At 39.8% G+C, this 17,760-nt stretch overlaps 1 protein-coding gene across 4 annotated transcripts in view; it reads right to left on the bottom strand.

The window, feature by feature from the left end:
• NAA20 (N-alpha-acetyltransferase 20, NatB catalytic subunit) overlaps nucleotides 1-17,760 on the bottom strand; it is a 22,514-nt gene extending 4,754 nt beyond the window's left edge. The window contains exons 1-6 of one of the 4 annotated variants that reach the window (XM_080683047.1): nucleotides 17,504-17,630; nucleotides 10,275-10,299; nucleotides 9,789-9,838; nucleotides 6,812-6,878; nucleotides 6,013-6,148; nucleotides 449-594 (exon numbers count right to left, since the gene is read on the bottom strand). In XM_080683047.1, the coding sequence (XP_080539173.1) occupies nucleotides 449-594; nucleotides 6,013-6,148; nucleotides 6,812-6,878; nucleotides 9,789-9,821 (382 nt within the window). In that variant the 5' untranslated portion in view covers nucleotides 9,822-9,838; nucleotides 10,275-10,299; nucleotides 17,504-17,630. Of the gene's footprint in view, nucleotides 1-448; nucleotides 595-6,012; nucleotides 6,149-6,811; nucleotides 6,903-9,788; nucleotides 10,254-10,274; nucleotides 10,300-17,503 lie in introns of those variants that run through there. The other 3 variants (XM_080683046.1, XM_080683044.1, XM_080683045.1) reach the window with 3 other exon arrangements.

Below are 17,760 nucleotides of genomic sequence, written 5' to 3'. Positions count from 1 at the left end.
AAACATATCAAATTTAAAGTGTACAGGAAAAGTTCCCATAAGAGGTTTTGCCCCTTATCCCCACATGCACCAGAATCTAAAGGAAATGTCTTTATACAAGTGAGACTCAATCACCAGTAACCAGAGGCTAACCAAAGCCCAACTGGGATTCAGCTCTTCATACAAATGTTCTTTTGACAGAATCTTAGTAAAATAACATAATAAAATCTTGAAGTTAACGTAGTAAGACAATAACATAGTGACTAGCCATTGGTTAGTTAATATAAGCTAATTAGTGGTAGGTTCCTAAAGGCAGGTTAAAGGAAATTTAAATATTATAGATTGAATTTAAAGTATTAAGTCCAACAAATATGATTCTTTTAAGTTTATTAAAATAGATATTCAGTCTGTAGAATGAATGTAAATGTTCGGCTTTCTCTTTGGGATTTTGCCAGAGAAGACAGCTTACCATAAGCATCCTCGTCGGGCTCCCCGTTGCTGGCTGAATAGTACTCTATGACCGTCCTGTACACACTGTAGCCCAACTGCTTGTACATGTTGACTGCAACTTGGTTAGATACTCTTACAAAGAGATCAACAAAAAATCCACCTTTCCTTTTTTTTAAAAAAAAGAAAGGAAAATGTTACAGTGTGAGAAACCATAGAAAAAAATAGATACATGTATTTTTAAAAATAATACTTGCTTTTACTTTGACTACTTCCCTTAGAATGGCAGTAATAGGACCTTGCAGATGATTCCATCATAAATCAATTTTAAAAAAAATGTTGCTGAGGATTTATTTACTATTTCACTGTATAAAAAGATGATTTTGTCTGCATATTAATATTTCAAAATTACTGTGTGTTTTATGTCATAGTAATTGACATGCTTATGCTCATTTTACCAGTCATACAATATTCAAGTCTACAGCTAGGAGTGTCATTGATGGCTTGTTGGGGTGCACACTTCAACTTGTTAGATAATGTCTGTTTCTCAACTTGCTGTTCCCCTTAAACTCCTACAGAAATGGGTAAGACTCCAGTACCATATTACCAAGGCTTTTTGCATCAGACTTTATGTTTGAAAATCTTACAGTATAATAGTATCTCAGGGATATTAATTGGCATTTTGGATTACTAACAAGGCTGAATATATTTTTGCTAAGCATTTAGATTTCTTGTTCTGAAGTCTCTATTGGTCTCTGACACATTTTTCTTTTTCCTCCCCTATGCTATAGTTTGCTATGTATTCTGGATATTCAACATTGTGTAAAGGATGTAACAAATCTTTTTTCCAATTTGCGTATCTTTTTCCAGTTTGTGGCTAGTCTTGTCATCCTTATGTGTCCTTTGATGAACAAAATCACTTCAATGAACTTGAATATATGAACTTTCACTTCAATGAACTTGAATATATGAACTTTTCCTTCACAGCATTTTTTATGGCTTGTTTCAGAAGTTCTTTTCTACCTTGAGCTTAGGGAGATGCTCTCTATATTAACTCCAAAGGGCTTGTTAATTTTGCTTTTCACTTCTAGGTTTTTAATAAATGTGGAACTGATTTGTACATAGTAAGATGGCAATCTGGGAAAAATTTTTTCCCCATATGGATATCCTATTGTGCCACCACTTTTACTGAAAAGTGTATTCTTTCATCACTCAAGCAAGACAATGGCCTCCTCTGAGATATGTAAAAATTCATGTATTCCTGGATCTGTTTCTCAAATTGTATTCCACTGCTCTGGACAACTACTCCAGTCCGAACACACAGTCAGTCTTACTCATTACAGGTTGATATCTACGTTATTTAAAGGGACAAATCCGCCTATTTTGTTGTTCAGGAATATATTGCCTCTTTTAGGCTCTTAACCATTCCTCTGTACGTCTCAATCAATGTAAGTCCCACAAAGAATACCTGAGATTTTTTTATTGCAATTACATGGGCTTCTTAAACCAATTACCGGTTTACTATATTAATTCCTTTATGCACTGTGGTTTATCTCTGCATTTAGATCAGTGGTTTCCAACCTTTTTTTGGCATGCCCCACCTAAGCAACTCTAAAATCCTGATGCCCCTCCTGTGACATATAATTCTTATTATTCAAAAAGTGAACTCTTATTCATGTGGAGGAAGCCTAAAAGGCCATTAACTTGCATCCATGAAAGAGAAAAATAAAACAAAAGGACAGTTGAAGTACTGAGGAAGAAATCACTAAGAAATTGTTCAAAAAAATATGAAGTGATATGAAAAAATAGCAAAATTTCAAAACATATAACAACTGAAATGCATAAATGTCACTATATTTATACACTGTATATGAGGCCCCCAGAACCATAAAAAATGCAAAAAATTCAGTGTTAATAACTCATTCTTAAATTGCCTTCCTTAAAAATCAAATTGCTCCACATTGGGAACCACTTAGATGGATCATCTTTAATGCGTCTCAAAAGTTGTATCAACTTCAGAGATCTTGCAGCTTTTATTAGATTTTTTTCCTAAAGATTTAATGCATTTTGATGCCACTGCAAATGGCATCTTTTTCGAAATCTTATCATTTGTATAGAAATGAATTGAATTTTATACTGATGTTAAAAATGGTGTACTCGAATTTTTAAAACATGCAATACCTGACTTTTAGTCAGGGACACTGACATCTTTTCCCTTAGATTGTCAAAAAAACAACAGCAACAGCCAACACAACAATAGCCATCTGATATGAATGAATCAAAATTACACTTTTTTTGTCAGATTGGCAAAATTATATTTTTTTGTGTGCCGCAGAATTTTAGTAGTTAGTTTAATGTGTGCCATGAAATGAAAAAGGTTGAAAATCACTGGTCTAAACATTTACTTGTAGCTTCTTAATGAGTTTCCTATCTGCACAATCTTATCTTTGCAAAGTAAATTTGTTTTTTCCAATCCTCTTATTTGTCTTGGTTTACTGGCACTGTCTAGTATTTCCAGTATATTACTAAAGAGGGGCTGACTATAGGTGTCTTGTCCCAGATTTTAAAAGGAAAGCTTGCAATGCATCACCACCAATATTTACTACAGTTTTTTTTCAGATACTCTTTTCAGTTTAAGGAAGTTCTCCCCTTCTATTTCCTAGTTTGATCAAGTTTTTAATCATGAATGAATATTGAATTTTATCAAAGCATTTCTTGCATTTACTTAAATAATAGTTCTCCTTCAATGTATTACAGTGGTGGAATATACTTACAGATTTTCTAATGTTAAGATAACCTTCCCTTGATATAGCATCCTCTTTATGAATTGCTGAATCCATTTTACTAAGATTTTACTGGGTTTTCTGCATGTATAATGAGATTTCCCTCAAATTTTCCTTTCTAATTCTTGTCAGATTTTATTATCAAAGTTATCCTAGCCTTAAAAAAAAGTTTAAGAATGTTCCCTCTTTGTGTAAAATTGAACTTATAGTCATTATTTCTTAATTAGAATGGTAAAAATTTTTGCCAGGAAAGCCATAGTTTTCTATGTGGAAAGATTTTTGGCTACTGATTGAAATCTTTGAAGTCAGAGGTTAGCTCACTTATTTTTTTGTTGCTCTCAAACTAAGAATTTTTTATAATTTTAGAGGATTGTTATACACACACACACACAGTAGATCTTAGGTAGCCCACAAAGCCTAAATATTTACTATTTGGCCCAGAAAAAAATTGTAGACACCCGTTCTATATCCTTAATCAGTTTGTCTTATTGTCCTATTAATTAGAAAGACACATGTTCAGATCTCCCATTATGGTGATGATTTGTCTATTTCTCAATGTAGTTTTGCCAAGTGTTGCATTTTTACTTAGAATATATGTCACTGAGTATGTAAATAATTTTATTATTACACCTTCCTGATGGATTAAATCTTTTATCAATATGCAGTGACTCTTTTTAAGCTGGTAATTATTGAACTATACTGTGACAATTGTTAAGTATACCAGCTGTCTTTTGATTAGAATTTGTATAATTTTAAAAATGTCTTTACTTTCAATATTTCTATATCTAATCTTTACACATATTTCCTGTAGAGTCCTAAGTCTCCTTTTTTTCCAATTTTATTTTACTTTTCAATCTTATAACACAACATGAGATCTTAATAAATTGTAAATGTGCAATACATTATTGCTGACTACAAGTACAATGCTGTATAGCAGACTCGAGCTTTTTCATCTTGTTAACTGAAACTTTATGCTGATTAGTAACTCTCTACTTCCCCATATGCCCAGCCCTTGGCCACCACCATTCCACTCTTAGATAACTCATGTAAGTGGGATCATGCAGTATTTGTCTTTCTGTAACTAGCTTATTTCACGTAGCATAATGTCCTCAATTATTGGACTAATTGGACTCATTAGTCTATTAACATTTACTGTTGTAATTAGTGAAAATATTTGATTAACAGCTACCATCTTAATTCATGTTTTCTGTCATTTTAATTGCCTTTCTTCTTTTGAAGAGATGTGTCATTCTATTTTTTCCCTACTTGTTTGAAGTTACATACTGTTTCTATTTTTAATGTATACATGTATATACATGTATAGATGTATGGATGGATATTGGTATATACACACACATCCATACAAATAAAGATCACTTAAATCTTAGGTATTCTTAAGGACTAGAGTTGATTTCCTTTTTGGCTAACACTATTTCCTCTCTTCTCTGAATGAGCTTGAGTTCCTCTTGCCACCAACTTAGCTAGGAGCATTTTCAAGCCAGGGTTATTTTAAAACTTATCTCATTAATTAAGTGTAAAGCCGAGTGCTTCTCAGCAGCTATTCCCTTTATACTTTTAAGCATTTAGAGTAAAGGGAAAAATGGCAGCTTGACAACTGGTTTAACTTATACACACATCTATCTCTTCTAGAATGGCTTGGCAGGAGGGGTTCTCTCTTTAATCTCACTTAATAAGGATGTTTAATATATTCAATAGGTCTTTTTTTAAAAAGCCATAAGTGGCCAGACCGTCGGCCTGCGGACTGGAAGGTCCCACGTTCGATTCCGGTCAAGGGCATGTACCTCGGTTGCAAGCACATCCCCAGTGGGAGGTGTGCAGGAGGCAGCTGGTCGATGTTTCTCTCTCATTGATGTTTCTAACTCTCTATCCCTCTCCCCTCCTCTCTGTAAAACATCAATTAATAAAAAAAGCCATAATGTTGGGAGTTTCCCAAACTGCTCCAGGGCACCCCAAGGTGCCTAAAACTCGGGTGCTGTAGGATATTTCAAATGTTCGGAGAAAACACAAACAAACCTTACATATCAGACACTAACAAACTACTATTTTGATGTAATTCAAGAATACACCATTATATCATGTTATATTCCTTTTGATGACTACCTTTATGAAGCCAGATTTTGGGGCAGTTTCTATGATTAAAAAAATAAAGTACCACATGAAAACCAATGTGAAATAGGAATGCAGGTGGTTGTATCAATCCATTTCCAGGGTTTGAAAAGGAATACAATACCCAACAAGAGCACACATCTAATTAGTCGATAACCACAATTATTTAACAATGAAATAAAATTTTTTCTTTGAATTTATTTTTTTTTTCTAAATAGCTACTAGTTTGTTAGGCCATAAATATGTATTAATCAGGGCATAACTGCTTAAGACTCAACTGTTTTCCTTTTGGCCAAGGGGCACTGTGAAAAAATTATTAAGATGCCAAGGGCAATGTTAACAAAGAATATGGGAATATCTCCCACAGTGGCAAGAGCAGTAAAAAAAAAACTTGGAGGGCTAGTATTTGATTCCACCAATTACCCAGTTTATAAGCCTGTGGCAAGTCACTTATTTTGCTTTATTTTTCCTCAGTGGCAAATTAGGGACAATAATACCATTCTGAATATGTTGCACAATTGTTGTAAGGACTACTGGAGGCTAAAAATGAAACTTCTGTAAGTTGTAATGCATTGTATTTACTCAGCCTGAAGGAAAAAAGCCTTATAAATGTTCACATAGAGAAAAATTAAATGATCAGGGTTCATAAATTAATATCAGAAAAGTAAGATCTCACCTTTCTGAAATTTCCTCTAATAATTCCATAAGTTTAGCAGCCAAACCAAGGCGTCGAAATTCTGGGGCAACAGACAGAGCTGTGACATGCCCATGCCATTCTTCCCTAGCAACTGAGCCTTCTGCTTTACCCATAACTGCCAACAAAAGATTGCATTCATTAATAAACACAGGGGTTTACACATATAGAATTACTGTTTGGTACATTTTTATTATAAAGGACACTAATGACAAACTTTTAATTTTTAAATCTTAAAGTCATCTACCTAATGGTTAATAGTGCTTTTATCTGAATTTCACTTGTAAATGTCATGCTAAATCTAGTTGTAGAATCGGAATTAGAAAGTTTTTTTTAAAGAAATGATACACTAAAAACATAACTGATTTTGAACACAGAACCAGAATATGTATTTTTAAAAATACCTACATTTCACATAGGTATATGTGTGGGTATATGTATACATAACTGAGACAATCCATAGCTAAGTTTTTGTTAATAATGCTACTCAATGAAGATGCTACAATCCTTGTACTATGTGCCAAATAAACTATGTAGAAACTTTATATAGTTTGAAAGATCCAAGAAGACTGAGACCGTATTTGGTTGGTTCCCTGCTATATCAGCTGGACCTAGCATAATGCCTAACATAGAAGGGATCACTGAGTTTCTAATGGTTAAAAGAAAATAAATTATAGACATCGTGATTATACTTTCAATTCTTTATCATTCTAAACCAGTTTAAACCCATATTAAAATCTTAACTCCCTATCCAAAATAGTACTGGTGGTATTATACTTACTATAGCCCATTAACTCTCCACCAGGTGCCTCTGCAACAATGAAATACTCTGGCCAATGGGCAAGATACTGTAAATAAAAAGGAATCCCATACTAGAGTCTTGTTAAGGAGTGTGAAGAGCCATGGGCAGTAACAAGTTCTTCATAAAAGGGATAAAGAAAGTTCCCCTTAATAAGTATATTGTTACTTTATCCCCAGCGCGCTCTCTCTCTCTCTCTCTCTCTCTCTCTCTCTCTCTCTATATATATATATATATATAGAGAGAGAGAGAGAGAGAGCTGGGGATAAAGTAACAATATACTTATCATATCATTACAGGAAATATTTAGGTTAGCACTAATTTTTTAACAATGTACCTGAACATACCACCTCAAATGTGAATGGAGACCGCACCATCCAACAGAAAACTGAACCAGGACTCATTGTATCTAAATCTCTGCATAGCACTTATCCTCACCAGATATTCTTATTTGTTTAAAATCTGTCTTCCCTTAAACTATGAGTAATGTTTACTCTATCCCTGGCGCTTCATACATAGATGCTCAGTATGTTTATTTTTCCATAATTGCACTGGAAAATTGACTACTTTAGCTTCAGCTCTGAGACTGTGAAAATAACTTTAAAACGAAGTACTTTCTAGTTTTTTATTTGGTAAATTATGAACTGGTGTCAATTTGTACAGTTCATGTGTATGAACTATGGCAGAGGTGTACAGATTTCTATATTTTTGGATGAGAAATTTTTCTCTATATAATAAACTTTCTTATCTTGGAAAACAAAACAAAAACTAAGTACTTCCAGAGGCAACTTAGCAATTACCCAGTTTTCCCTTCCACTGACTTAAATTCTCCATTTCTAGTTATGGAAATAAAAGATGACTTAAGAGTGAATGCTCATTACTTAACTCTTCAATCCTGTTCTCCGTACTAATATGTGCTCATTCCTATATTTCTCCTTAATGTCAGCTTGCTGATGCAATTCTATGAAGGGACATCATCAATCATATATATATTTTTTAAAGTTCCTGGAAAACCTGTTTAGTAAATTCTTCAAACTCTCCTTTGAAGGACAAGCTTTACTTTCAATACTCTTCAAACTTAACCCCTAAAATGACAGGCCAGCCAGTCTTCCTACCATACAGCCTTAAAACACAACCATAACTGTCTCTCCTCCAATGTGCCCACTCATCAATCACTAGGAGCCTGGTAGGTTACTTTAAAATATGGCTTCACCTGGATTATGAGACTTTTACTGTAAACTTTACAGGTAACTGGAAGCAAACCATGTAAGTTGATATGCATCCTAATACTTTCTCCTACTTTGTGGTGAAAATTTGTGTCATTCAAAATCCTTTTACTTTTTTTAAACATGGAAAGGTCTTTAATAGGTCATAATTTTTAAAATATAAATGAAAACTTCGGAGTTTTTTTTTTTTTTTTTTTTTTTTTGCTTTTCTCACTCAACTGTGTTTTTGATACATAGCCCATTAAAACTAAAAATAATAAAACTACCTACCATTAGTTTTTACTGCTGTATAGTATTTCACTGTGTGAAAAGACAATTTAAATATACTATCTCTTGACAGTGGATGTCTGGGTTGTTTCCACTTTCTCAAACTTTTTAAAATCCTTTATGAATAGAGATAAATTTAGTCATTTCCTTACTGCTGTGAATGCATGTTATCCCCAATTTTTAATAACAGCAATAAATATTTTTGTAATGACATTAACTAAGGGGTTAACAAACATTTTCTGTAAAGGGCCAGATAGTAAATATTCTAGGCTGTGTGGTCCATATGGTCTCTGTTGCAACTACTCAAACTGTGAAGGCCATGGACAAAGACCATAGATAATAGAAAATTACTCAGTATATCTGTGTCCCAGTCAAACTATTTATAAAAACAGGCAGTGTGCAAACTTGGCTCTTGCACCTTAAGTTTGTCATGCACTGACATAATTGCCTCTATGGCTTATTATTTTCTGCTTCTAGGAATTGGAATTACTAAGAATTACATTGCCACCCTAGCCCAGTGGTCGGCAAACTCATTAGTCAACAGAGCCAAATATCAACAGTACAACGATTGAAATTTCTTTTGAGAGCCAAATTTTTTAAACTTCTTCTAACGCCACTTCTTCAAAATAGACTCGCCCAGGCCGTGGTATTTTGTGGAAGAGCCACACTCAAGGGGCCAAAGAGCTGCATGTGGCTCGCGAGCCGCAGTTTGCCGACCACGGCCCTAGCCGGTTTGGCTCAGTGGATAGAGCGTCAGCCTGTGGACTGAAGGGTCCCGGGTTTGATTCCAGTCAAGGGCACATGCCAGGATTGAGGGCTCAATCCCCAGTGTGGGGCATGCAGGAGGCAATTCTCTCTCATCATTGATGTTTCTATCTCTCCCTTCCTCTCTGAAATCAATAAAATAAAAATTTTAAAAAATTACATTGCCCAAGTGACTTCCAAAAAATGATTGCAGTTTATGCCATCACTAGCAATTTAAGAGAATGTTCCTGTAACCTCGCCCTCATCAGCACTGAGTTTTATCTTTTCTTTTTAATTCTAGATATTTTGATTAAGTAAAACATCACATTTTGGTTGTAATTTGCATGTCTTCTGACTGGCAAGACTGAACTCCTAATATGTTCACTAGCCTCTTATATGGCCTCTTTTATTAAATGATCAGTTAATATTATCCCCTTTCCTACCCTGCAATGGACATGGATAACTCAGAAATCCAACTTTGTGTTTTAAGCCTCTCAGGATGTGGGGATTGTCTGTTAGTGTGACATAATCCAGAGTACCCTATCTTCACACATCTTTGCCCATTTTTGTATTGGGGAACATGATACTGCTCATTGTTACCCCAAATCCTCTCTTCACTTTAGTAATAAGCCCCAATTTAAAGTAGGCACATTCTGGGACTCTTACAGCTACATAAGTGAGGCAGGTACTGATCAACAAAATACAGTGAACGGTATTTTTACCTTCCCTTCTGTTGATCCTCCTGCCAGGAACATGGATGTGATGTTGTTTGCTTTGGCAGCCATGGGATAGGAAGGCCAAGGCCACCCTGGGAATGACAGAGTGGTTCAACTGCAGAACCTGGTCACTGGTGACTACATGAAACCACCACCTGCCCCAACTGCTCGTCATTTCCAGACTTCATTCACAACACACAAAAATAACCCATCTTGCTGAACTCGCTACTTTCTGTTGTGTACACCCATACTACCGAGGGGAAGCTGGGCAGGGTAGCTGTATTGTTATAGATTTGAGGTCACTATATTAGCAGCTTGTTAGGCAGGTTTAAGACAGATCTTCCCAGTTTATTTAAATTGCTTTCAATGTTGCTTATGATGTTTCCTGATCTGAAGGCTTTAAAGTTTTTCAGTACTGGTCTATTTTTTCCCTTTGTTTCTCTATTTTCCTTTTAGTAAGCCTTCATTTAACTTTTTTTAAAAAAAGGATACAGTTTCTGTAAGTGGATCCAAGTTACTGAAAGAAATGAAAAATGACAGTAGTAAGCAGTGTTTACAAAACCAGTTTAAATAAGCCCATTAAAAATAATATGCACAAGGAAATCAAAACATGCAAAATCCACTTTAAGACCAACTTTAGGGCTCAGGAGGATGGTTTAAATTACCTAATGGCCATATTGCAAAATGATAGTTGCAAAAATGTTACTGTGGTAATAAGAACCTTTAAGATCTACTCACTTAGCAATTTTTAAGTATGCAATACAGTATTATTAGTTATACTCACCATACTATCCATTATATACCCATGATTTATTTTATAACTGAAAGTTTTGTACCTTTTAACCCCCTTCACCCATTTCGCATGAATAAACTTTTTAAAAAATTTGTATGTAACCACAAAAGACCCCAAATAGCCAAAGTAATCCTGTGACAAATTAATAAAGCTGGAAGTATCACACTCCCTAACTTCAAACAATACTATAAAACTACAGTATCAAAATAGTATGGTATGGGCAGAAACACAGATACATAGACCAATGGAACAGAACTGAGAGCCCAGAAATAGACCCAGACATGAAATTCGTGCACTCAGGAAGGGGGGTCCCTCAGCCCAGCCTGCGCCCTCTTGTAGTCCGGGAGCCTGTGGGGGATGTCCGACTGCTGTGGAGGTGGAAGAGACTCCCACTACCGCCGCTGTGCTCGCAAGCCGGGTGCCCGGCTTTCTGGCTGAGCCAGGGGTCCTCAAACTACGGCCCGCGGGCCACATGAGGCCCACCGAGGACATTTATCCGGCCCGCTGGGTGCCGCTGCCTGTCCTGCTTAGCAGCCGACTCGTCCCGGCCCGCAGTGCGCATAGGAATTTGTTCATAGTTTTTTTTTAAAACTATAGTCCGGCCCTCCAACAGTCTGAGGGACAGTGAACTGGCCCCGTTTAAAAAGTTTGAGGACCCCTGGTGAGCAGTGCTCCCCCTGTGGGAGTGCAATGACCACCAGGGGGCAGCTCCTGCAGAGTGTCTGCCCCCGGTGGTCAGTGCACATCATAGCAACCAGTCGTTCTGCCATCGGGCCGAAACTGGCTCTCAGACATCTCCCAAGGGGTCCCGGATTGCGAGAGGGCGCAGGCCAGGCAGAGGGACCCACAGGTGCACGATTGGGGCCGGGGAAGGACTGTGGGAGGGCTCCAGGGCATGTCTGGCCCATCTCGCTCAGTCCCAATCGGCTGGACCCCAACAGCAAGCTAACCTACCAGTCAGAGCGTCTGCCCCCTGGTGGCCAGTGCACGTCATAGCGAGCGGTTGAGCAGCCTTAGCATATCATTAACATACTAGAGGCCCAGTGCACAAATTCGTTCATAGGTGGGGTTCGGTGGGAGGTTGGCCGGCCAGCCCACCCCAATCGGGTTCCCATCAGGTCTGGGCCAGCCATGGAGAGGGGCTGTGGGAGGTTGGCCTGGCCAGCCCCACCCCTAACTGGGGTGGGGGGTCCGATTAAGGGTGGGGCCAGCCGTGGGAGGGGCTGTGGGTAGTGGGCCGAATGGAGTGGGGGGGGCCGATCGGGGGTGGAGCTGGCTGGGGGGAGGGGCCATGGGAGCTGGCTGGGGGAGGGCCGAATGGAGTGGGGGGGGGGCCGATCGGGGGTGGAGCTGGCTGGGGGGAGGAGCCATGGGAGGTTGGCCGGCCAGCCCCACCCCTAATTGGGGTGGGGGGTCCGATTAGGGGTGGGGGGGTCAATCTGGGGTGGGGCCGGGCAGCGGGGAGGGACTGCAGGAGGTTGAGGCAGGGCCGGCCTGGGGGACGGTCTGCGGGCTGATTGGGGTAGGGCGGGCCAATCAGGGCTGGGGCCAGCTAAGGGGAGGGGCTGTGAGAGGTTGGCCGCTGGCCCCACCCCCCGATCAGCCCGACTGTACGACCGGACACTTAGCATATGTACTTCTCTTGAGTACCTCATTTATTTGGTATCAAAGATACTATAAACCGTGCACCTGATCAGTTTTCCCCTTTGCACTGGCTAATTGAAAGCTCAGGGCAAATAGGTGGTTGATCTCCAGCAAAAGTCTAGAATACTTTTGGTACCCATTTGAGATACAAATACACTGAGTGGCCAGATTATTATGAGTTCAGAGATCATAATAATCTGGCCACTCAGTGTACACACACACACACACACACACACACACACACACACACACACAATTTTTGACAAAGGAGCCAAGAATATACAATGGGAAAAAAATGGTGTTGGGAAAACTGGACAGCAATATGCAAAAGAATGAAAGAAGCTAAACTACTATCTTATATCATACACAAAATTCAAAATGGATTAAGATTTGAATGTAAGACCTGAAATAATACATAGAAGAGTACATAGGCACTAAACTTATGGACATTGGTCTCAGAAATGTTTTTCTGAATTTGATCCCAAATGCAAGTGAAATAAAGCAGAAAGAAATTAATGGGACTACATCAAACTAAAAACTTCTGCAAAGCAAAAGAAACCAACCAAATGGGAGAAGATAAAAAGAACTCGTAAAACTCAACAACAAAAAGATAATCCAATAAAAATGGGCAGAGAACCTGAATAGACACTTTTCCCAGGAAGACAGACATATAACTAGTTATTAAGGAAATGCAAATTAAAACCACAATGAGATATCACCTCACACCTGTAAGAATGGCTATTATAAAACAAAAAATATATGTTGGAGGATATAGAGAAAAGGAAACCCTTGTATACTGTAGGTGGAAAGGTAAATTAGTACAGCTACTATAAAAAACAAAAAAGTCCTCAAAAAACTAAGACTAGAACTATCATACGATCCAGCAATTACTCTTCTGGGTATTTATCCAAAAAATATAAAAATACTTCTGCATCAAGATATATGTGTCCCTATTTTCAATGCAGCATTATTTACAATAGCTAAGACATGGAAACAACCTAAGTATCCACTGATGAATGACTGGACAAAAATGATGTGGTATATATGTAAAATGGAATACTATTCATCTTAAAGAAATGAAATACTGCCATTTGTGACAACCTAGATGAACTCCAGAGAATATTATGCTAAATGAAATAAAAGTCAGAATATCACAGATATAGATAACAGAATGGTGGTTATCAGAGGAGAAGTGGGATGGAGTGATGGTGAAGTGGGTAACGGGGTCAAACATATGGTTAACAGAAGGAAACTTCAGATGGGGATCACACCCTAGAATACACAGGTGTCAAATGCTGTACACCTGAAAGTTATGTAAGGTTATTAACCAATGTTACCCCAATAAATTTAATTTTTTTTTTAAAGTAAAATCAAGTTAAAATGAATACCAAAGCTTAAAAGTAGAAAAGGTCTTTCAGGCATGATCAGTCCCTCTCTTGGTGGGAGGGTGAATAAAAACACTGACCACTTTGGTTTTGCTGCTGTGTAGAAAGACCCTTGTTATAAATATGAACACTACTTATGGGAAAGGGAGAGTAATACCAACTGCCTGTTATGGGCTGACACTGTGCTCAGCACTTCCTCTGAAATATAACAATGAACTTTTTTCATTAAAAACCAATTAGAAGACAGACATTTATTATACTGATAATAGACTTAATGATCAAATTACTTTACTAGAGCAATACATTTGTAAAAGCCATTTTTCTTGTATTTTTCAGTATGAACTTGCCAATATCATTAACACAGAGAAAGAACTGTAGAGTAGAAAGTGATGTTCAGTTGTGGTGTTACCTGAACTAGCAGTGTGAAGGCAAGGACAATCAGCCAAATTCTAGGGACTAGGATGGTGATGCTTTGGGAGCCTCCACACTTACACATGTAATTATACTGCTAAAGGTAAATTATTTCACCATGTATTATAAATAATGCATTTCCCCAGGTCTACCATAAAGTTGTGTGATGTATTTGAAAAAAATAAAACACTTATTTAAAAATAAAATGTAGTGACAAGAATGGCATTGTTTTAACAGTTTTACAGATCTTTTTAATGTCTGGCCCAATAGAAGACAGGATTCTCATATCTGTCTGTTATACTTGCTGTTGTAAGATCACACATCTGGGAAACTCCACTATGCACTTGTGAGAGAATGAGAGTGCAAAAGGCAAAAAACCATCTAAGTGTTATCATGAAAATAGCTCTGACCTTGCAGAGCCCCCAAACAATCTTGAGGGGCCCCGGAGAATCACCTGCATACCTGGAGAATCACCTGCTCTAAACACATTCTCTCCTCTTGCCTCAACTCTCCAACAGGCCACCCCCCTTCTGGATCTCAGCTGCTTCCTATTTCACAAAGAAAGACAACAGTAAGAAAAAAGCTTCAAGTTCCCTCCACTGAACTCTTACTCTACTTGTTCTCCTGTAACCATGCTTAGAGTTCTGTTAAGCAGACCCCACTACCTGGCACTTCCCTGGACCCTGCTCCTGCAATTCTCCACTCCCTCTGGAAGAAGTGTACAAACCTACTTTACAATTAGCCATCAGCAGCTCTTGACATAGTTCCCCACTCCTTCCACCTTAAGTACTCTCCTTTCTCAGCTGCTACAATCCCACCATCAGGTTTTCCTCCCACCGCATTGGGCCACTAGGTCTTCACTCAACACTTGATGCCCTAGGGCCATGGTCGGCAAACTGTGGCTCTCGAGCCACATGCAGCTCTTTGGCCCCGTGAGTATGGCTCTTCCACAAAATACCACAGCCTGGGAGAGTCTATTTTGAAGAAGTGGCGTTAGAAGAAGTTTAAGTTTAAAAAATTTGGCTCTCAAAAGAAATTTCAATCGTTGTACTGTTGATATTTGGCTCTGTTGACTAATGAGTTTGCCAACCACTGCCCTAGGGCACCATTCCAGAGCCTCCTTTTTCTATCTACACTCTCTCCAGCACTTATGTCACTAGCCTCCTGGTTTCAATACCATCTACATAGTGTTGATCCCCCAAATTTCTATCTTTAGCCCAAATCTAAACTTGAGACTTCCATGCCCAGCTGCCTACCTAAGTTCTCCACCTGGGTATCTCAGTGCACTTGACAGAGAATCCCAAGTCCTATGATGGCTTCTCCAAGATGAAGCCCTTTGACTGTGACCGAGTCCCCTCCCACTCCCACTCGCTCTGCTCCAGCCACACTGGACTACTCTCTGTCTGAAAGATAACTGCACTTACTAGTTTCTCTGCCTGGAAGTTCCCCTGACCCTAACATCCACATGACTCACCGCCTCTTCCCTAGGTATTTCTCAGTGACACCTTCCCTACCACGCTACCTAAAGTTGAATCCTCACTCACCTCCTATTTCCCTTTACTGCTCTCATATCTCCTTTGTACTGAAGTTCTGCATGTATTTTCTTATTTTGTTTTCCCCTCTAAAATGTAAATTCCCTAAAGATAATATTTTATCCTGTTTCATTCACTAGTATGGTTCCTTAAGTAGATATGCAGATAACTTTCTAAGGATAAACTATTTGTTAAATTAATTCTAATGTTCCTACATCCACTGCTGCTTTCCATTCTTGCTGCAACACCCTAACCCTGTGATTCTCAGAGTTCTCTACCGAAGTGCCCCAATCAGAGTGAGAAACAGGAAAAAATGGGAAGGAAGCGTTGTTCCTCTAGTGACATACAATGAAAGGCCATATTAGACTGAATGATTCTTTGAAATCTAATGTTTTATTGCACATCTCATGCTTATTTCCCTTCTACTCAACTCATCTTCTCATAAAACAGTGTTGTCCCTTCCCAGATTTTCAGTTAAAACTGATTCTCCAAGAGGTTTTGCCTTCGCTATTTTTGAAGTTTCAAGACACAATGTCACCTCCCAAGCCTGAACCACCCAAACCCAAGCCTTTGTTGAGTTGTCACCTCTGGGCCATTGCCAAGACCTTCTCTATGGCTTACCGGCCTGGTATACCTCCTCCACTCACCTCCTATTCCACACAGCTCTGTGTTAAAGGGCTCCAGCTTCAGAGCAGTGGTTCTCAAACACCCGAGAACTTGCATTTTTAAAATGTTCCCAATGGTCAGGGACCACACTTTAAGAACCACTGCTGTAGCCAATCTCCTTGGATTAGATTCCTTGTTTGACTCACTCTCACTGCAAGGCCCTAACACCTGGGACAATTCGCTTGAACTGATTGTACATACATAAAATGGAGGTAATGAGACTACCTACGCAGAGAACTGTGAGGATTAAATGGTACTACAGTGCCAGCGCTGAGAGCTCCACACAAATTGCCTTAGTTGTGCCGCTTCAAACAGAACGTTCTTCCAACAGGATCAAGTGTAAACCCCTCAACAATGGAGACTTCCTTTCACCCTTTCTCTCTGGCTACTTAGTTACAGAGACCCACTCCTACAGGCACACTCATCTCCAAGGCGTCTGGCCACCTTAACTCCCCCTTCCTTCTCCCGAACTTCCTTCTTCATCATTATCAACATTTTGTCCATCTTTCAAACGTGGATGTGGGATTAGCGGTTGGGTGGGTGGATGGATAAATGTGGGATAAATGGAAAGATGACTGCATGGATGTAGCAAATGGAGCCAATATAGCAAAATGTTAACTGTAGAATTCTGCTGATGTGTCTACACAGGTGTTCAAAGTAAAATTGTCAACTCTTTAAATGCTCATAAATTCAAATTAACAAAAATGTTTTGGTCAGGAGGAAATGGTACCTGCAAGTCACATATCCTGACAACTCGCACTGAAAGAAACTGCAACAAATGGGCCTCTGCACAGCAGAAATAAGGTGTCCTGACTGGGGGCGCCGCTCCAGGAACGGGTACAAAACCAAACCCCGACTGCGGGGTGCCTGATCACCTCGTCATTTCACTCCTTTACAAGTTACCCGCTACCACCAGGTGGGCTACATCAAACACTTAGCTATCAGCTGCTGACCTCGCAACGACCTCCAGGCCAGTACTTTTGGGGTGTCCAGGACAAGAGGAAACGGGTCACAGGCCCGGAGGCAGCAGGGCCGGGCGCCGGCCAAGGGCTCACAGGCCCCCCCCCACCTCCGCCCACCCAGCGCAGCCTGACAACCACTGGAGGACGCGGGGCGGCGGGATGAAGTTAGAGCACCTCGGCCAAGGTCCGTGCGTCCGCCCCCACCCTGGCCTCGGCCCCTGCAGCCCCCGGGAGGCACCAGTGGCGGCCGGGCGGGGTTGACTCCTCGGACCCCGGCCCGGGGGAGGGGGAACCGCCACCAGGCTCGCCCAGTGCGCATCTCACTCACATGTTGTTGAAGCGGAACAGGTCGTCGCAGGTGAAGGCCCGGAGCGTGGTCATTACGCCGCTGCCGCCGCCAAAGCGGAATCGCCGCGACTTCGCCCGCCCCGCCGGAAGTCATCCAGCGAGCGCCCGCCCAGCCGGAAGTCATCCAGCGAACAACCGCCCCTCTGGAAGGCGGAGAACTTCTTCCGGGCCACCAGTTGCTCGGCAACCACGCAGCGACGCAGCTCCCTCTAGCGGCAAGTTAGGAATTGCCAGCCC

The sequence above is a fragment of the Plecotus auritus genome (assembly GCF_963455305.1).
Source record: "Plecotus auritus genome assembly, chromosome: 8".
NCBI classification, from domain to species: Eukaryota; Metazoa; Chordata; class Mammalia; order Chiroptera; family Vespertilionidae; genus Plecotus; species Plecotus auritus.
This window is presented reverse-complemented; position numbering and strand designations above follow the sequence as displayed.